We start from the raw sequence: 20,881 nt of genomic DNA, 5'->3' as shown, positions 1-20,881 counted from the left end.
TCACTATAAAATATTATAAAGTGTATTTATTAAATATTGGTGAAATGGCTAACACAACCTTACACTCTCCTTTTCACAAAAATATTCCTTTTAACAAGTCCTAGGATCAATATACCTCATATTACTAATATACCTAAAAAGTATTTAACATTTTATATATAGATATGTGTTATATAAAAATATATTTATATACATTAATATATTTTAAATATATATGATATCTTGAAAGCAAAAAATGCAAATAAAGTTACTAAAAATTATAAAGAAAAGATACTTACTGAATCCCGAAATCCAGAACTGATGGCTGAAAATGTAAGCCCTTTCCACTAAATAGTTTGTCTGAGAAGCTAAAAAAGAAAAGAAAAGACATTATTTTTTGTTTTGTTTTGAAATTTGAATGCTGAGTTAAAGTATATTCTTAGGCCAATGGCTCTTACAAGCTATCATTTTACCCCCTCATAGATGAGTCTGAACTAGATTTTAAATTTAAAAAATTGAATTACTGGAAGTCTAATATAATTCTACAGCTGCAAAAATTCAAGATACTTTTAGATTATGGTTAGTATAATTCATATCAAATGTACAGATTCTGTAAGCATTCAACAAATATGTGCTTGCTTCGGCAGCACATATACTAAAAAAACAAATATGGGGATGCATTTAAGTTTTAATAGGCTTCATTTCTAGATGCATTCAAATAACATGACTATTTTCATAAACTTCAAATAAAGACATACATGTAAGGTGAGTGGAGTGAGGGGTTGGGAGGGAAGGAGATTTGGCCTCTAAATTAGCTAGACTATTTATGATGGGGAGGGGAACACAGCCAGGGTTGCCCCTAAAGGCTGAACCCATCATCAAATCTGTATTTTTAAGAATAACCATCACATAAAAACCCACATGGCAGGTCATACTTTCCACAAATGTTAATCATTACAATGATTTTTCTTCAGAGTCAAGACAAATTAACATACCAAAAAACATATTTAAAAAATAGAAGAAAAAATGTACATGTATAACATACATAAACATACTTAAAGACATAAAATACAGAATGTGTGTATGTATATATATGTGTGGTATATTATGTACACCAAGAAACTATCAATGATCATATGACATTTTTTTTTTAATATTTATTTATTTGAGACAGAGCTCTTGTATCTTGGGGGCAGGGCTTGTGGGGGAGGGATAGAGAGAAAGAATCTCAAGCAAACTCCCCACTGAGCACAGAGTCCAACTCAGGACGTGATCTCACAACCCTGAGATCATGACCTGGGTCAAAAACAAGAGTCAAACGCTAAACCAACTTAACCACCCAGGGGCCCCCGGTCATGTGACATTTTAAAAGCCATGTAATCCAAAATATTTAACTGAAAAAGCCCTTAAATGTAACATGTGTAGCTGTTTTCAAGGACTCCAGCAAGCTTTCCAAAATACAATCATTCCATTGTCTCGTCCCACCACCTAGCACTCCACCAAACATGGTCCCCAGACTGGTTCAGGAGTAGACGTCTGAGTTTCTGAGCTGCTGGCCAATAGAAGCTTTGTGACCTTCAGCAAGCCCACCTCCCATTTTTCTTGAAGTCACAAACAATACACAGACCAGAGAACCCCTTCTAAAATCCTCATCTGATAGGAAGAATCCTGGCTGCAATCTTTCCTTCCACCCTCCACTTCTCTGCCTCTAACTAAATCAAGGTGACAGCTCAGTCTCCATCTGCCCAGCCTCTGCCACTTCTCCACTTGCATTGAACTTGAGCAGAGAAGAGGTATGCTGTTTACTGGTCTCCCTCCAACCTCAAAAGGCCAGGACTAACTCCAAGACTTGTGTACAAAAAGGTCACCAACACACCTAGTTGCCTCCAGAAATGTTCTGAAGAACCCCCAGAGGTGATGGATGTCATGCACCACAGCCACTCACTCCAGATCGAGCTGGCCAGGGCTCAGCATTCCAGAAGAAAAAGAAAACAGGCAATTTCACATGCCAAAAATTATGTTAGAAAAGTCAGGCTACTATATAAGTAATAAGTAAAATAATTAAAGATAGTCTCTTCCTGTCTTGTACACCCAAAAGTGGATTTATCATTAGATTTCACACCTAATTTCTGAATGAAGGCAAGGTTTTAAGTATTTAAGTAATTCACTCAAGATCACATAGCTACTAAGAGTCAGAGCCAGAATTCCAATGCAGATCTGCTGAGGTCAGAAACATGAAGCTGGTATGGAGTTCAGGCCTACTCAAGTTCACAGGAACCTACCCAAGGAACCCAGGCAGTCTAGCGGCTGGGTGAGAGTTTGGGCTTCAGAGCTCAACAAACTCGGATTCCAGGCCCAAGGCCACCACTCTGTAGTCCCGAGTGGGTCAATCACTTAACTTCTCAAAAGTCTCAGCCTTACTATCTTAAAATGAAGATGACAACAGATATCTACCACATAGTTATCCTGAGGTTAAAATGAGATAATAATGCCTTTGCTTCGTGCCTGGCACAGAGTTAAGTGCAATAAATATTAGATCATGTTACTAAGAGGAAGACTGTCATCTAACAAGAAAAGTAATGAGAACAGATGGAGAAGCCAATTGAGTTTGAGTCAGAGCTGACTTGGGGATTTAAAAGTCCCAAACGGGCAGCAGTACTTATCTCTGAATAGAACAAATGAAATCTAAACCAGGGCCATCTCATATCATAACAGAGATTTCTAAATCCCACAATCAGGAAGTTTTACACACCTAACAAAAATCAGATATGTAAGGTCCAACCTAAAGTAATAAACTAGACATAACCAGAGTTTCTTTAACTTCAAAGAAAACTCTATTTCAATCTCATTATGGAGAAGTAAAACCATGTCAATATTTCTGCCTAAAAGTCATAGAACAGATTCATTTTTCTCTTTGGTCAGTTTCGGCTCACTTGACTTTACAATTTTGAAAAGGAGACCAAGTTACACGGAGATTTAACATCACTAAGTTAAAAAGTTGGCTCCCAAAGAACCCCATCCAAGCAAGGAGAACACTTCAGAAAGTTGGGCTGGGCTGGCGGCACTGAGCAGGGGAGTGCGGAGCATACAGCAAGGGAGGTGGGCATGAACAGTGAGGACAGGAGGGTAGCCGACAACGAGGCCTTACTGGAGGATGAGAACACTGGGACGGTCCATGAGCCAGACACCCACCACAACACACCGTGACATGAGTCTCACGTGCCATGGGTCTGTGCTGGGCCTTCCCCCTAAAGGAACCTAAAGGTTGAACCAGTTTGTGCAATTTGTTTTTTATTTTATTTTTTTTAAAGATTTTTTTATTTATTCATGATAGAGAGAGAGAGAGAGGCAGAGACACAGGGAGAGGTAGAAGCAGGCTCCATGCAGAGAGCCCGATGTGGGACTCGATCCTGGGACTCCAGGATCATGCCTTGGGCTGAAGGCAGGCACTAAACCATTGAGCCACCCAGGGATCCCCAACAAAACCATTTAGATGTAGGTACGGTCTTGGACAGTACTCACACACATGCACATGCCCTCAAATATTTGTTAAAGACTGAAGGGGGGAAAAAGGCAGCAAACTGCCAAAATTTAGCCAACCATGGACATCAACAACCATCCTCAAATGTCAGTGGTAGCTAAGAAATTATACTGTGTTTAAAGACGCCAAAGTTTTCATTTCCAAATCGATGACATCAAAGTAACTTAAGCTTTACGAGCTACAGCAATAAAAGACAAAGTTCCTTCCCTTTTCTCCTTTACTCAAAAGTCAGCATTAACCTTTTTGCATGTGTGCTCTTAATAATGCGGATGTTTCTTTTATGTCCCAGTTCACCTGCCTCCTTCCCTCTAAAGAGTCCCCTCATCTGGCATAAAATAAACTCAGGCATCTTGTAAACACAAATGCTAAATTCATGCCACATCTCTCCAGTGTTCACTCCTCCCTCACCAGTTAAGATAATTCTAAGGAAAAGCCCTATATGAGAAGAGAAAAATAAAAAAGGAGCACAGGGAGAAGAAATAGAGGTGACAGTAATCTGAGGGGAGGGGGCTCTTTATATGGACCCTGTCCCACACTCTCTTGTAGCCCTTCTGAAGACACCGGCCTTCCACAAAGAGCTGACTCTTCCCTCAGCGTTGGGACATGTGGACGAGGCATTCTACACACGCTATTTGGTAAGAGTATCACTGCCTGAGATTATCTGACTTCTCCTCTTTTGTCTTCTTCTCTTTTTTCAGAAACTTCAGGTAACTTTTTTTTTTTCTCTATATGTAAGACAAAGAAACAGTTCCAAAAAGAGTGGGTAGTACAAGAGAAAAGAAATTTCTCTGGAAATGAGAAGAGCTTGGTCCAGGTCCCAGGTATGATATGCGTGCCCATGTGACACCAGGCTTCAGTTTCCTCCTTGGCAAACTGAAGGGGCTGGACTGGACTGCGTGGCCCCGAGATCCCAAGAGGAGCGTTCAGATGCCCAGACTCTGTGTTCCTAGGAAAAGGAAATCTATCTGCCAATATCAGACACACCCATTAAAAAATTTCAGTCCGGTGACTTCGATATGGAAATGAATTAACTGTAACAAACTGTTCTGGCCATTCAGAAATGTTATCTGACCAAATCATCCCAAGCACAGTGCTCCACCTCTCTGGAAAGGAGCAATGGGGTCTAGGAACTGCAGACCCAGGCTCAACAGCTCTTGACAATTCAGGAAGAAGCTGCTACACCAGGGCAGGTGGCTAGCTCTAGGAAGAGTCTCCCCATCAAGGTTACAATCCAGGAAGCATCCCAACTCACAAAACTCAAAGATCAAGAAAGTTCAAAGAAAGGAACAGAAATGTCTGGAAGACTCAGGAAAGGCTTGGGGCCGGGGGTGGGGGGAGACAGGGGCCTCAAAGAACAGTTAACTCAAATGGAAACTGAGATAAGGGCAAGAGGGAAGACACAAAGGCTAAGGAAAGGCTAAGATACACAGGCCACATCTGGAGAACCCCATCCAAGCAAGAAGAACACTTCAGAAAGTTGGGCTGGGCTGGCGGCACTGAGCAGGGGAGTGCGGAGCATACAGCAAGGGAGGTGGGCATGAACAGTGAGGACAGGAGGGTAGCCAACAACGAGGCCTTACTGGAGGATGAGAACACTGGGACGGTCCATGAGCCAGACACCCACCACAACACACCGTGACATGAGTCTCACGTGCCATGGGTCTGTGCTGGGCCTTCCCCCTAAAGGAACCTAAAGGTTGAACCAGTTTGTGCAGAAGATGGCCTGCAGAGGCTATTTGTAGTCCCTTCTGAACAGGTAACCCTCCACCCTCCCTTCACCCTCTGACAGTCATTTGACAGTGACTCCTATAGGGAGGATGGAACTGCCCGGTTGGTTTCCCATATTCCTCAATGGACTGGTTTCCATCCGCCTCAGAGCCCCAGCATCTATGGTTCGCTGCCTTTTACATGCAGACTCTTCTAATACCTCGAGAGAGCAGCCATGACCAGGCTTCCGCCACCCGATGAGGACAAGGACAAGAGGACCGGCTTCCCACACATTTCACGAACCCTCTCTGCCTCAGAAAGGTAACAAGAGACTGGAGCAAAACAACACTATTGTCTAGACTCTGAAGTCTTCACGGAAAGACATCCTGTGCTACTGAGCTACTTACTGGGCCTGCCTTATGACAGTCGACATCATCATCTGAGCACTACAAGTTGCTTTTGTTCGGCTCTTACTTCTAACTTAAAAAATACTTCACCCAGAAGTTAATGGCGGGAAGATAGGATAGACACAAGCAAGGCTACTCAAGTTAGAGCTGCCAATCTTCCTGGCATAGTACTACTGGCAAAGAACCACTTAACAATGAAAGCAGGAGGGCAGCCCGGGTGGCTCAGCGGTTTAGCGCCGCCTTCAGCCCAGGGCCTGATCCTGGAGACCTGGGATCGAGTCCCGCGTCGGGCTCCCTGTTTGGAGCCTGCTTCTCCCTCTGCCTGTGTCTCTGCCTCTCTGTGTGTGTGTGTGTCTCTCATGAATAAATAAATAAAATCTTTAAAAAAAATAATTAAAAAAAAAAACAATGAAAGCAGGAACCAGTATTTTTCTCCCATTGAATCCCCAAGGGGGGTAGGGGGAATCATTTGGTTGGACATGATTTTTCTAGCTTCTTCTAGTACAGGAGCCTCAGACTTCAAGGTCAAAGTGAAAAGGAAAATCCTGGGAGCAGTACTACCAGTCTGTCAGAGGTGCTCTCACTGATAATGAGATATGCAGCGTTTTAAACCAGCCCTGCACACTGCTGGCCAGGCCTGCCCAAGGCCAGAGCGGATGTCCGACATGCCGATCTGTCCCACGAGTTGTGAAGGGACAGATCTGTCCCCATTCATAGCTCCCGCGGATGAGGTGTTCCTTCTCTCAAAGACTAATGCCCAAGAGCCCCTTTCTGGATAGAACCTGGGCTGATTCTAGGCTCTTACCCATCCTACCCTCTCCAGGATTCTCAGCATCCCCTCCTGTGCTTTCTCCTCCACTTATACACATGAGAGACTCAAGCTCCTGTCACTTGAGAACACTCTTTGACCTTCATCCTTCCAACTGTGAGTGAAAGTGACAATGATAGGAACTACACTTATTGAGCACTGACAGTGTACTAGATGTTGTGTGCAGCACTATCCCATATAATCCTAAGAACCTTGTGTGGATACCATTGTTATCCCATTTCCACACCCAAAGAAACCGATGTTTTGAGGGTTTAACGGGAACAAGCCCCTATGCTACACTGCCTCCCATCCATGCCTCTGATGTCCTGCCCCCTCACTCTACCAAAAATGCTTTTCTGAGGTCACTGGTGAGGACAAGCTGGGAAGGCAAGTGCTGAGGTTACTCAATCTCCCCACTGGCTCCTCTCCTGAAGTGCCCCTCCTTGGTTTCTAGGAAATCTTGCCCAGTCTCCCTCCTCCCTCTGTGCTGTTCCTTCTCATCTCCGTGCCAAGCTCCTCTCTCCCACTCTACTGACCCCTCAGCTCTCCCTAAAGTCTCACTATGGCCAGTCACACTTACTCCCTAGTTTCAACTGTCACCTACTGGGGGATGCTTCCTCTTCGGACATCTGTTATTTCTTTGCCCAGCATGCAAATTTCCTTACTTCAACCACAGACTTCCCACTACTACCCTTCCTGGATTCTGGAAGGGCCAGTTACTAATTTTTCTAAGCCCTGCTTATAGCCAGGATGCTGGCATGTGACCCAGACTTGGCCAGATTCACCTGCCTGAAGCAGAGCATCAAGAGCTGGTGCCATGAGGAAGGAAAGAAAGTGAGAATGGTTCTGGTCACAACCACGGCAGTCAGGCAGTGGGGTACATGTCAAGGACAGAAGTGTTCTGGGCATCTGCTTCCACTGCACAATTCTAGCTGTGGTTCTATCCTGCTAAGTCCCCTCTTCTTTCTTTGTTTTCTGAGCCTGGTTCTTCAGTCTTCCTAGAGATTCTGAGAGCTGCCCAACATCTTTTCAATACATTTCTTTTCTGCTTAAATCAGCCAGAGCTGGCTTCTGTGGTTTGACTGATTCATTTCCCAAGACTGTGTCTCTGTGGCCTGGACCACTCTGCTGGGCTCCTGACTCGGGTTTCCAAATGTACCAGACACCATCCCGCAGATGGCCTACAGGCACATCCAAATGGAATCCATGGTGGAATTCAACATCTCTCTCAGACTCCCCATTGGATCACCAGCACTGGACACTAGGCCCCCTCATGCATGGTTTTGCTTGCTGTGGTTTCAGTTACCTGCCATCAACCACGGTCCAGAAGCAGGTAATTATTCTTCTGATATACGCTTAGAAGGTCAATACTAGCCATTATAATGCTAGGTCAAAAAGCCTATGCCATTTACCTCATTAGGTAGACATTTCACATCTCTCATCATCACAAGAAGGGTGAATGCAGTACAATAAGTATTTTGAAAGAGATCACATTCTTATAAATTTTATTACAGTACATTGTCATAATTGTTCTATTTTATTATTGTTATTAACCTGCTACTGTGCCTAATTCATAAATTCAACTTTTTCATAGGTATGCACGATTACAGAAAAAAAAACACAGCTGATCCTTGAACAACACAGGTTTGAACTGCATGGGTCCACTTATACATGGATTTTTTTCAATAAACACAGTACTGTAAGTGAATTTTCTTGCTTATGGCTTTCTTAACATTTTTTCCCTCTATCTTACTTCATGGTAAGAATACAGTATAGAATACATACAACATACAGAATGTATTAACTGTTTATGTCATTAGTAGGGCTTCCAGTCAATAGTAGGCTATTTGTAGTTAAGTCTTGGGGGAGCCAAAGATATATGTGGACTTTCAACTGCATAAGGAATGAGTGCCCCAGCCCCATGCTGTTCAAGGGTCAACTGTATAGACAGGGCCCAATACTATCTACAGTTTTCAGGCATTCACTGGGGTTCTTGGAATTTATCCTCAGAGGAGACGGACTACCGTATGCCTATCTTGGTGAATTATGGCCTCCTACCCCGCCCAACCTGGAGACTTGTAGAGCTTCTGACTCCTGTACTTAATTCCCCTTGCAATGGATGCTGAAATGACACATTCACACCATTCAAATCTGTCCCCTCCTTCTAGTGGCACTAACAGGACTTTATCTTCAAAAGGCATTTGCAATACTGTGATTTGTCAGTATTTATTTCTCATATATATTTGGTCTTTATCCACAATTCATGGCTCACAGCTCCCAGAACTCTTAGAATTTCCTGCGTTAAGGGTGATAAAGGAGTCTTTTGTTATGTTAATGAATGGTGGACCTCAATCAAGGTGAGCGGCTGTTGCCATGGGAACCAACCTTGTGATTAGAGACTTAGAATTTTCAGTCACCACCACCCACCCCCCAAACTCCTCTGGGCAGGGAGAGGGGTGGGGCTGTAGGTTGATTCAGCCAATGGCCAGTGACTTAGTCTATCCTTACTATGTACGAAAGCCTCCACAAAAACCCAAAGAGATTGGTTCCTAGGGCTTCTGGGTTGCTAAACAGGTATAGGTGGTGGAGGGGCAGAAAGAGTGGTAGTCTGGAGAGAGCATGGAAGCTCAGAACCCTTTCCCCGGACCTCACCCAATGTATCTCTTCATTTGGCTGTTGATTCATACACATCTTTTAACATATCCTTCAATAAACTGGTGAACCTAAGTGTTTCCCTGATTTCTGACAGCTGCTCTAGCAAATTAGTTGAACCTAAGGAGAAGGTCAATAGAATGGCCAATCTGCACCTGTCAGTCAGAAGCACAGGTTAACAGTCTGGAACTGGTGACTGGCATCTGAAGTGGAGGGCCAAGTGGAGAGGGCAGTCTTGTAGACCTGACCCCTTAACCTGTGCAATCTCTGAGTATGCAGTGTCAGAACTGAGTTGAATTCTTGGACATCCTGCTGGTGTCCTAGAATTGTTTGGTGTTTTATGTAGAGGAGCCCCCACACACACTGAAATTGGGTCTGGGAACCCAAAAAGAACATGACATTTGCATTCCAAAGAATTTTAAAAATATATTATTACATTTATTCATACCACAGTCCACATGCCATAAAGAATTCCTTTAGTTAAGTCATTAAATTTGCAAAAACTTCTAAAAGAAAAGGCAGAATAAATAAATAAGTGAAAGAAAAGAAAAGGCCAGTAATTAAGCCCATGTTTCTTAACTCCTGTTCCAACTTATGCCTTAGCGCAATGTTTAGCTTTTCATCTATGGTTTAAAGATTTAACATCTTTTTTCTAGATTCTACGATAAGTTGAAATAATTAAATGTGATTTTTAAATCAGAATATAAAATGCATTGTGCTCAACCTTTCAGCTCTAGGACAACAAGTTAGGATGAAAAAGGAAGTCTCGAAACAGCAATGGAGTTGGCCAGATGCTACATATCAGAAGCAGAAGCTGAGGCAAATTCACATGAACACTAAGCGAATGTGGAGATTAGGGATGAAGGACTTGCCCTTCTCAATCACAGGTAGATAGTGCAAGTTCCTGCAATATACCGTGGCTATTTCTAGAAAACCAACTTTGAGCTCCCAGAAGTGTCCATGTAACTTTAGATACTGATACTAAAGTATACTAGTATACTTTAGATACTAGTTCTCTGAACGTGAACCAGCTATTTTTTTAAAGCTCATCTATAACCCTCTAAGCAACTGGGTAGGTATACTTATTCACATTATAAAAGCAGCAATGCCAAATCACACTGCCATGAATTTCTTCAGCTGTCCTGCATTAAGATATTACAACAGTCAAGGCTGTTGGACCCAAGCCTCCAGAGATGAATAAAGGGCTTACAATCTTGTATATAATACAAAGAGGAGCATAGTCCATAGGAGGAGGAAAATGATGTAGAGCAGGTTAGGAAAAGTGTTCTGGAAGAGGTGGCATGGGGTGGGGCTTGGAAGGCTGGATGTGCTGTCTCCCGGTGAAAATGGAAGAGGCATTCCAGACAAGGGGAGAAACAAATGGAGGACACAGACTATAGAAAAGCAAATAAGGTAAAAACTGACATACATAAGGTAATTTCTTAGAGTTTCTTGGTAGGATGAAAGAATAATCCTGTATCACTTCACATCCCAGAACAACATTTAATTCAAACATGATGAACTGATCTTTTTAATTTTTTAAATTAAAAAAACAAGTTTTTATTTATTTCAGGGATCTCTACATGCAACATGGGGCTCGAACTTATGACCCAAAGATCAAGAATTGGATGCTCTACCGACTGAGCCAGCCAGGTGTCCCAATTTTTTAAAAACCCAATGTGAGTGATATATCAAAATGATCTTCAGCCAATTACAAAGATTATTAGCAATACTGTCGGAAAACTCTCAAGAAAAATTTCTATACTTAAAAACTGTTCCTTGAACAGCCAGCCTTGTGGCCTTCTTGGCCAGAGCAAGTGAAGAACCTCCAGTGTTAGCTTCCTGGGAAGAGTACGGTGATTGTTAGTCCTGTACAATACTAACTCGTGTGTCCTGGCATTCCTGTTTCTTATAATACCTGGACGACATGTCATTATGCAACAAGATCAAGTCTTCTTTAAAAACAAAACAAAAAACTACCCTCTGAATATTAAAAAAAAAAAATTTAGAGGATTTTTTGGACTGTCAAGCTGTCCACTAAGCACACTGGGCATACACCACACACTTGCCTACAGAGCATAACTTACTACTGCCAAGCTCACTTCTTGTATGATATAATCCCACTGTCAGAATAGCTTAAAAGCTGATTTTTCTCATGTGAAATCCAAGTAATACTGACACTGGAGAAACTAGACTAGAATGTTCCCAGAAAGACAAGTACTCCTTAATACAAATCAGAGGGGCTGAGTTATTTTTTTCCCTAGGGATTGGGGTGGGGAGTGGGGGTAGCTTAAAAATGTGTTATGTCAAAAACAATCTTCCCTTGAGAAATAATGGTAAAGTTTTCATGGTTTCTTTCCCAGGGTTCTGTATGACAGGGATTGTTCTACAGCCCTTAATATGCCCCCTCTCCCTCTTTCATATATTTTTTTGCCGGGCACCATTCCCAGGCTCCCTTGCAGCTGGGTACAGCTATAGGACCAAGTTCCAACAAATGGACGCTCAGCTCAAGTATTGTGCAGCAGCTTCCAGGAGCCCTCTGGCTCTCTCCTTCATCCCTTCCTCTCACCTGCTGCCATGAACACAAATGTCTCCACTTGCATCCTGAGTACCAGGCCCAGTACCCTAGGGAAGAAAATGTGGTGATATGGAGGGAGCACAGGTCCTTAAGACTTCCTGGAGCCTGAGGATGCAAAAGGTCATACTTGCACAGAAGGAAGAAAATTTTATCTTTCATTTTTATTTTTTTGCTGTATTTTTACTTTATTTACTTAAAATCAATTATTAACATAGAGTATATTATTAGTTTCAGAGGTAGAGTTTGTGATTCATCAGTTGTATACAACACCCAGTGTTCATTATATCAAGTGCCTCCTTAATGCCCATCATCCAGTTACTCCACCCCCCAGCAGCCCTCAGTTTGTTCCCTACAGTTAAGAATCTCTTACCGTTTGTCTCCCTCTCTGTTCTCATCTTGTTTTATTTTTCTTTCCCTTCTCCATGTTCATCTGTTTTGCTTCTTAAATTCCACATGAGTGAAATCATGTGGTATTTGTCTTTTTCTGACTGACTTATTTTGCTTAGCATAAAACCCTCTAGGTTCCATCCATATCATTGCAAATGGCAAGATTTCATTCTTTTTGATGCCTGAGTAATAGTCCTATGTGTGTGTACGTGTGTGTGTGTGTGTGTGTGTACCACCATCTTCTCTACCATTAATCTATTGATGGACATCTGGGCTCTTTCCATAGTTTGGCTATTGTGGGTGTTGCTGCTATAAACAATGGGATGCACATGCCCCTTTAAATCAGTGCTTGTATCCTCTGGATAAATATCCAGTTGTGCAATTGCTGGGTTGTAGGGTGGCTCTATTTTTAACTTTTTGAGGAATCTCCACATTGTTTTCCAGAGTAACTATATCAGTTTGCATTCCCACCAACAGTGTAAGGGGGTTCCCCTTTCTCCACATCCTTCTCAACATCTGCCATTTCCTGGCTTGTTAATTTTAGTCATTCTGACTGGTGTGAAGTGGTATCTCATTGTGGTCTTGATCTCTAGTTTCCCTGATGCCGAGTGATATTGAACATTTTTTTGGGTGTCTGTTTTCCATTTGCATGTTTTCTTTGAAGAAATGTCTATTCATGTTTTCTGCCCATTTTTTGAGTGGATTACTTGGTTTTTTGGGTGTTGAGTTTGATAAGTTCTTCATAGATTTTGGATATATCTTGTTTTAAACCACTAATATCTTGTAACTCTGTTATCTAAAAACCTAATTCTAACTGAAACAGCTTCTCACCCTTTTTCTTTAAAACATTTCTCTCTCTCTCTCTCTCTCTTTTTTTTTTTTTTTTTTTTTAGATTTATTTATTTAGTTGAGAGTGAGAGAGAGCATGAATGGGGGAGAGGGGCAGAGGAAGAAGACGTGCTCCTGAGCAGAAAGCCTGATGCAGGGCTCAATCCCAGGACCCTGGAATCATGACCAAAGGCAGACATTTACCCACCTGAACCACCCAGGCACCCCTCACCCTTCTCAAACACTGGAAAGGGGCCACTGCCAAACAGAACTAATACTATGTAATTTCCCATCCTTCTAACCTCTGCTGACCCTCAGAGATGAGCTCCCAGTGGCATCCCCTTCCATGTGGCCCAGAACCATAGCTTCCCAACGAATCAGAAGGCTACATGGTTAAGCAATACAAGTAACCCAAACCTGATGACAAAACAAAGAAAATTTAAGTAAAGAAAGGATAGCTCCTGGCTGCCTTTCACTGGGAAAAGTCACTGGTTGTGGTAGTAAGCTCCTGGTGACTTTGTTCACAAGCTGTTGTAAACTGAGAAATGCTTGTGTATGAACTGCATTTAGGACTGGGCACACAGGAGCTACCTTCGAGTTTAGAACCTATGGTTCTGCTCCTGACCACACAATGAAGGAACAATTTCATGCAGGGACCTGAGAGATCTCTGTGAGACACTTCAGGAAACCCAAGGTAGGAAGGTTTTATGACCACAGCAGAAACATAAGAAGTGCTAGAAGGGACACACAGGTTATGTCCCCACCTGGCCTTGTAGGAATAAGTCCTCAAAGGGGCCTTGCCCATAATAAGAACCCATTTACACTTCAGTGAAGGTAAGGAATAAAAATTATTCTACTTTTCAAAGGCACTTGAAACACACTCAATTATTGATATGCACTGCCTCCCTCCCCAGGGGATGGATGACAGGAAACCTAGAATGGAAAGCAACTACCTTCCTGCTCCACTCAATGTCCTTCAACACTATGACAAACTACACAGCTCTTGCAAAACCAGAAGAGGAAGAACGGGTGAAATGGTGTCCGATTTCCTACTCCATCTTGGGAGGAAGGAATCCAAGGGACAAAAAGGTTTTACCAATGAAATAAGTTTACAGCATTCCCAGGGCCTACAGATGACTGGATCCCAATCAGAAACCAACCCACAAGAGGAGAATTAACTAGAAAGAGAAGTGTAAGAGATCGTCTACTGTTCTTGTAACCAGAATTTCAGTTTCTACTACTGTAAAATTAAGGCAGGTAGGTCCACTGTGAGGATTAAATGAAATTTGTATGGAAAGAGCTTGCAAAGCACCCAGCAGAGTGTTTGCCCAGGTTGTAGAGAGAGGAGTGTCAGTTCTAAGGTCAGCAGAAAAGCAAAATAAGGAAGACTGATATTCTGATTTCCACTGACTCCACAGAAATAAATCAGGACAAGGCTAGAAAGTGTCTGTTTTCAAATTTAATTTATTGGGAGGGAGACAGGGAGGAGATGGTGGGGGGGGCAGTTCAGGCAGGCAGAAGGCCTCCAACTTAATTCAAGGGAGCTGACAGCTCCAGGCTGCACTCCCCTGGAACAGCAGCACAAGTAGCTGGAGCCTCCCTTTCAATCCAGCCCAGGGAATTTAATTGTTCTTAATTATACAGGCGCCACTCATATGCAAATAGTGCATGAAGAGTTTTCCTTTTAAATTGTAATTTTTCTTTCAAACCCCTGAGGCACTGAAGTGTTATTGCTGAAGATGTCACAAGAAAGAGTGGCCCCGTGGTCCCTCAAGCCCAGGGGAGAGGCCCCTCTTCACAGGCCCTCCTCCCTCCCTTTGTCTGGCCCTGCAAGCTTGCTACCCTCCCACTGGTCAGAACTGACCCAGCCTTGCAGCCCCAGCTCCGTCTCTAACATCTCCCCCTCTCCTTCCAGCATTCTCCATCCCCAGACAAAGCACAGGAGATGAACCCAGCGCAGACTCCAGGGCCCAGCAGACAAGGGAGGGGAAAGCAAAGATCTGCTGGTGGCAAAGCTGTCTTACCCACTCAATCCTTTTGTCAAGGCACACCAATTGCAAAATAAGCGGAGCTCCCTAACAAAAATTTTGTGGTTTTTTTTTTTAAGATTTTATTTATTTATTCATGAGAGAGACAGAGAGACAGAGAGAAAGAGAGAGGCAGAGACATAGGCAGAGGGAGAAGCAGGCTCCATGCAGGAACTCAGGGATGTGTGACTCGATTCCAGGACTCCAGGATCACGCCCTGAGCCGAAGGCCGACGCTCAACTGCTGAGCCACCCAGGCGTCCCAAAATTTTGTTTTGAAAATAATAATAGCACCGTGAAAAAAAAAAAGCTGCTAACAAGTAAATAAAAGGAAACAAAACTGTCATGTGCACAATGACTACAACTACAGAATACACAGAGGAACAGGAGAAGACAGTTACCAAATATTAACGGCAACGTTAGGACGGGTGGGAAGTCGGTAACATCTCCCTCTCCCCGGATTATCCAAAACCGTTAAGCGGTTCTGTGTCTCTGAGAATATTAAAATTTTTCAGTTATGGGCAGCCTGGGTGGCTCAGCGGTTGAGCGTCTGCCTTTGGCTCAGGTCATGATCCCGGGGTCCTGGGATGGAGTCCCACATCGGGCTCCTTACGGGAAAGTCTGCTTCTCCCTCTGCCTATGTCTCCGCCTCTCTGTGTCTCTCATAAATAAATAAATAAAATCTTTAAAAAAAATTTTTTTTCAGGCAGCCCGGGTGGCTCAGCAGTTTAGCGCCCCCTTCAGCCCAGGGCCTGATCCTGGAGACCTGGGATGGAGTCCCACGTCGGGCTCCCTGCATGGAGCCTCCTTCTCCCCCTGCCTGTGTCTCTGCCATTCTCTTTCTGTGTCTCTCATGAAAAAATAAATAAAAATATTTTTAAAAAATTTTTTTCAGTTACATGCTTTTAGAAAACTCAAGAGCAATAGGAAGGCACATTCTTCTTAAATATAACGTCATCATTTTTAAAATCAATTCAAATTTCCACTTTTAGAAGTTATTTAAAAGCTAACATTTCAATTCCAGAAGACTTGGTTGGTACTTTGCTCTATTTCCCTAACTCACCCATTATACTTTCCAGCCCCCCAGAGGCTCCTCTTCCTCCACCACATCTTCAAGACTGAGACCCCTAAGCTGCCAGCCTTCTCTCTCCCTCCTGCAGGCCCTCGCCGGCTGATGTATAATCTCAGAGTCCCAACATCACCCCAAACTTACACCTCTGGCCCAGCCCTCTCCTGGATTGCAGCCCTCTGGCTGCCCACCCACAGGTCAACTGGAGGTCTGTAAGACATTAAAAAAAAAAAAAAGTCTAAAACAAAACTCCTTACCCCAATTTACTCCATCAATAGCCATCTCAGAGCCCAGTTGTTGAAGCCAATAATCTTGGAATCACCTCGGACGGTTCTCTACCTTATACCCCACATCTTGTGAGCTCTGCTTTCAAAGCATATCCAGAACCTCAGACCCTTACCACCCTCGTCACCACGTTCTGGATGGTCAGAGGACCCTCGTCTCCCCGATGTCTTGGTGACCAGGTGCACGGCCTCAACTGCCCTCCCTCCAGTCTAGGCTCCAAATCAACCTTTATAAATCTAACTCTGATCCTGTCCTGTGCTCGGCTCAGAACCCCCCCAAGCACTGCCTACTTCAAAGTTCTCAGGCGAACCTGCTGGGCCCTCCCAGTGACCTCACTGCCTTAGACTCCCGCCCCTCCTATGCACAGGGTCAGCTCTGTGATCATTCCAGGCCTAAGTTCCCACCTTAAAGTACCTTGGTACTAGCTGCTATCAGAACATTCTCCTCTCACACAGCTTCATGGCAAATACCCTTACCTCCTCCAAATCTGTACAAAATTCCTTCCTTTGAATAAGCCTCCACACCCTAAAGACAGCCCCCAACCTACCCCCAACCCTCATCTCTTCCCTTGACCTAGTTTGCAACTTCCTCCATACCACATACTGTCTTCAAACATCCATGAGTTTCAGTTGTTTATTGTATTTAGGTTTGCTGTCTCATTCCCATAACCAATTTGATGGCAAGTTCCACCAGGACAGGGATTTTGGTCTGTCTTGTGTGCCAACGTGTCCCAAGTATTTAGAGAACGGCTGCTGAATAGGACTTGTTAAGTAAAAGAAAACCTTTTCAGCTGATGCCATGGATTTAGAAAATCACAATTCAGGCCTCAGAATATCTTTTTAATTATCCAGCATAAAGTCAGCCTCACCATAACACAGCAGTACCACAGGATTATTTTTTTTTAAGTTTTCTAAATTTTGATTTAAAGCTTTACTGAATCTAATTTTAAGAGAAGAAAGAAGAAAGAAAGGAAGAAAGAAAACAAAAGAAAAGAAAGAAAAAAGAAAAGAAAAAAGAAAAGGAAAAGAAAAGAAAAGAAAAGAAAAGAAAAGAAAAGAAAAGAAAAGAAAAGAAAAGAAAAGAAAGGTAGGGAGCAAACTATGTATAGAACATACATGTCAGGTAAAAACCCATGTCAGGTAAGTTATATTTTTTATTCATCTTAGAAAAAAAAAAAGTCAGGCCTAGTCACATCAAGAGAATACAAATTAGAGTGACTTACAAAATCACAGATGCTATAATTGTTAAGAAAATGTCAACACAACAAAGAAATTTTAAAGAACCGAACCTACTAAGGAAAATACGGCAGTGGTTCAGGCACTGAACGTCACAGAGAGGTAAAAGCCAGCACCCCAGGAGACCCGCTTTGTTAACCCCTGGCTGTGAAGAATCTTTCAGAAGCAGCATCCGGGGCCTGGGCCTGGTTCAAATCTCAGAAGAACCATCTGAATCAGCATCACTAGTTACTACAATATGACTGAGATGGTTGCTTTGGTCTCACTCTTAAATGAGTAGATTCATAATCCCAGAATGAAGAAATAAAAACCTACAGTATTTATAAAAAAACAGTTACACAAAAACCAAGGCAAGCTGAGGTGAGCCCTGGCACCTGACCCTCAGCCTCACTTCCAACAGCTCAGCAGCAGCCCCGGACCAGCACCAGTGGGGAGCCGATGCATACCCCAGCCCCACACCAGCCCCACACCAGCCCCACACCAGCCCCACACGAGTCCTCTGGCTACCAGGGGGGCAAATGTGGTCAACATGGAGATCAACATCGGCGAGATGGAGGGAGAATCCTTAAATCCACTCACTCCTTGAACCCAACAACCCTCCTTCCAGGTTTTAAGAGCTAACAAATGTCTTTTAATGCTTAACCAAATGATTAGAGTCTATCACTTGAAGCTGAAAAGGTCCCAGCTAGTAGTTAGATAAACCCAGTTACTAACATATAATTCATGAGGTTAAGTCCAAAAGTCAGAAAAGCAAGTAACCTTTGGAACATTAAATATATTTTATAACTGTTTATAAAAGCACATGCTTTCTGAGAAATAGGATGATTCTGCAGAGGGCCTAAGAAAATCTGCATTCCCACCAAAAAAACAAAAGCAAAAAAAAAAAAAAAAAAAAAAAAAAAAGCAGAAACAATATCTCTTAAAAAGTGCAAACTATGTTTTCTTTATAAAAGAACCAATAGCTTCTTTTAAGAGGGACAGAAATGTTCTAAAATTAGATTGTGGTGATGGCTGCACAGCCCCAGAGATAAACGAAAAAACAGTGAACTGTGTACTTTAAATGGGCGAACTGTACGATATATGAATTATGTCTCAATAAAGCTGTTATTTTTTTTTTAAGAACCTATAGCAACCACATGGTGCCAGCCTCCTAATTCAATACTTCTGTCAGGATTCAATGCAGCAAAGGAAAGAGGAGGCCACTTCTGCAGATGCATCTTCTCAAACATGCACCCATACAAGCCCTACAAGCTCATTTCCTTTCTGCGCGCAGATGCCTCTTATACATAATGAAAATGCCATATGCAGATGCATTTGATTAGCGCCATCCACATTTCCCATCATTATGCAGCACTTGGTGAGCTGCAGTTAATTCCTGCCTATTATCCAAGTGCAAAATTATTCTGCCTAATTTCAAGCAGTCTGGCAGCTGCAGAGGAAAAGGAGTCTTGCCCGTCAGTGGAGGCCCGTTTGACATATAACCCCCGCTGTTACAAGGCCTCCAATCATCTAGGGCTAATCAATTTCAATCAAGTAGGCACCATCCGACCACAGAACAATGGTGACTTCCTTCTTCATCTGTTAGCATGGACCTTCAAAAAGCCAGCATGAGAGGATGAACGAGAAGGGCAGAAATCAGGACTGGTGTTTCTCTTTTCTTTGGGGGGAGGAAGGCACAATGCGGGGGTGAAGAAATCAAAAGCAGAACGAGTGTTTACACCAAGACATGTTCTCTCCCCTGCCATCTCCCCAACCCCGTATTCATCTACATGGACATGTGAGCCCTGATCCTTAAACCACCTGGCCTCCAGAGCTCAATGAACTCTAAAAACTACTAAATTATTCTGAATTTGCCAGTTCTCCAAATAATCCTTTGACCTCTCTTCTGAGGAGGCATTTCCGTATTTTAAATAGCTTCCATTGTGATCTTCCTTTAACTATAAACAGAGGTAAGAAAATACACTAACAACATTTTATACAATGAAATGGAAGTATTATACTGTAAAATACCATATTGATAACAAGAAAATACTATACTCAGTTAAGTTGTTAACTTTCATTAGAAACAACTCAATTTTTATCCTATATTCAGTAACACTTCAGAAATATATTTCTTTCCTCTAGTTATAACAAAAGAAGGAAATCCTGTACACTCCACTCGAGAAATACTAGCACATTCTGGCAGTAGTCACAGAGCTAATCCCATTAAATTCAAGAAAAGGTTAATCCTCAGCAGTGAATCTTTCAAAATGTGTAACTCCTAAACATTTCCTCCCTTTAAAAAAAAAAAAGGATCATCATGAGGCACCCTGGTGGCTCAGTCAGTTGAACCCCTGACTCTTGGTTTTAGCTCAGGTCATGATCTCAGGGTGGTGAGACCAGCCCTGACATCTCTGCACTCAGCCGGAATTGGCCTGAAGATTCTCTCTTCCTCTGCCCCTCCCCTGCTAGCATGGTGGGCATGCAAGCACACTGTCTCTCAAATAAACAAATCTTTAAAAAAAAAAAAAAAAGGATTATCATAAGCATAGCTCATAGAGTCAAGAAATGAGTCCACTGGTATTCAATTTACCCATGTCTCAGAGATAACCAGGAACAGCTTTTTAAAAATATAGACTTTAGGACTCCATCACTTCTTCCTGAATCAAAATCTCTGGGGACAGAGCCTGGAAACCTGCACTGTGAGAACAGCTCCCTTAGGCAATCCCACAGTCCTTGCACCCATTAGGAAAGCAGTAGCACATGCATTTCAGAACTACAGATCCACCTATCTATCCCTCTGCTGCTCATTCTGGGATCCTTCCAGGGATACTTCTGTTTCCAATCAGCTCATTCATTCTCACCATAAAATTCTTCAATCTCAGAATCAGGTTGCAGGAAACAAGCTAGCTATTTTAAAGCAGAGAGAGATTTTAATATAGGGAATTAGATGCTTATGAGATTGCTGCAAGGTTCAAGGGAGCAGCCTCTCTGCTGGGCCCTCCAGAAAGGACTCCCAGAAAAACAGGAACGCGACCCAACCAAGGATACGGGCACCTCTGCCACACTGGGAAGCTGTACCACTTCAGGAAGCAGTCCTGGAGCTGAGTCAGGAACATCCTGTCAGCTGTGATCGCAGGACCTGAGAGTTGCCCCTGCCACCACTGCTGGTCCTATGCCACATATCCACTAAGTCAAATCAAGGGAAGAATCATTCACTTTTTGCTACATTCCAGAGGTTGAACTTCCATAAGCTGAATGTGCTTCTGATGCTACTGCCCTGAACAATGGTCACAAGAGGGCAGCCTGGGTGGCTCAGCGGTTTAGCGCTGCCTTCAGCCCAGGGCATGATCCTGGAGACCTGAAATCGAGTCCCACATCGGGTTCCTGCATGGAGCAT

At 42.9% G+C, this 20,881-nt stretch overlaps 1 protein-coding gene across 4 annotated transcripts in view; it reads right to left on the bottom strand.

The window, feature by feature from the left end:
• Positions 1–20,881, bottom strand: part of TMEM131L (transmembrane 131 like) — a 161,535-nt gene that overhangs the window by 79,469 nt on the left and 61,185 nt on the right. For 3 of the 4 annotated variants that reach the window (XM_035699049.2, XM_025439549.3, XM_025439552.3), the window contains one exon: positions 279–347. In XM_035699049.2, coding sequence (XP_035554942.2) covers positions 279–347 — 69 coding nt within the window. Of the gene's footprint in view, positions 1–278; positions 348–16,126; positions 16,219–20,881 lie in introns of those variants that run through there. The other variant, XM_049094295.1, reaches the window with a different exon arrangement.

The sequence above is a fragment of the Canis lupus genome, chromosome 15 (assembly GCF_003254725.2).
Source record: "Canis lupus dingo isolate Sandy chromosome 15, ASM325472v2, whole genome shotgun sequence".
Classification (NCBI taxonomy): Eukaryota; Metazoa; Chordata; class Mammalia; order Carnivora; family Canidae; genus Canis; species Canis lupus.
The sequence above is the reverse complement of the archived record's forward strand: the minus strand, read 5'-3'. Positions and strand labels throughout refer to the sequence as shown.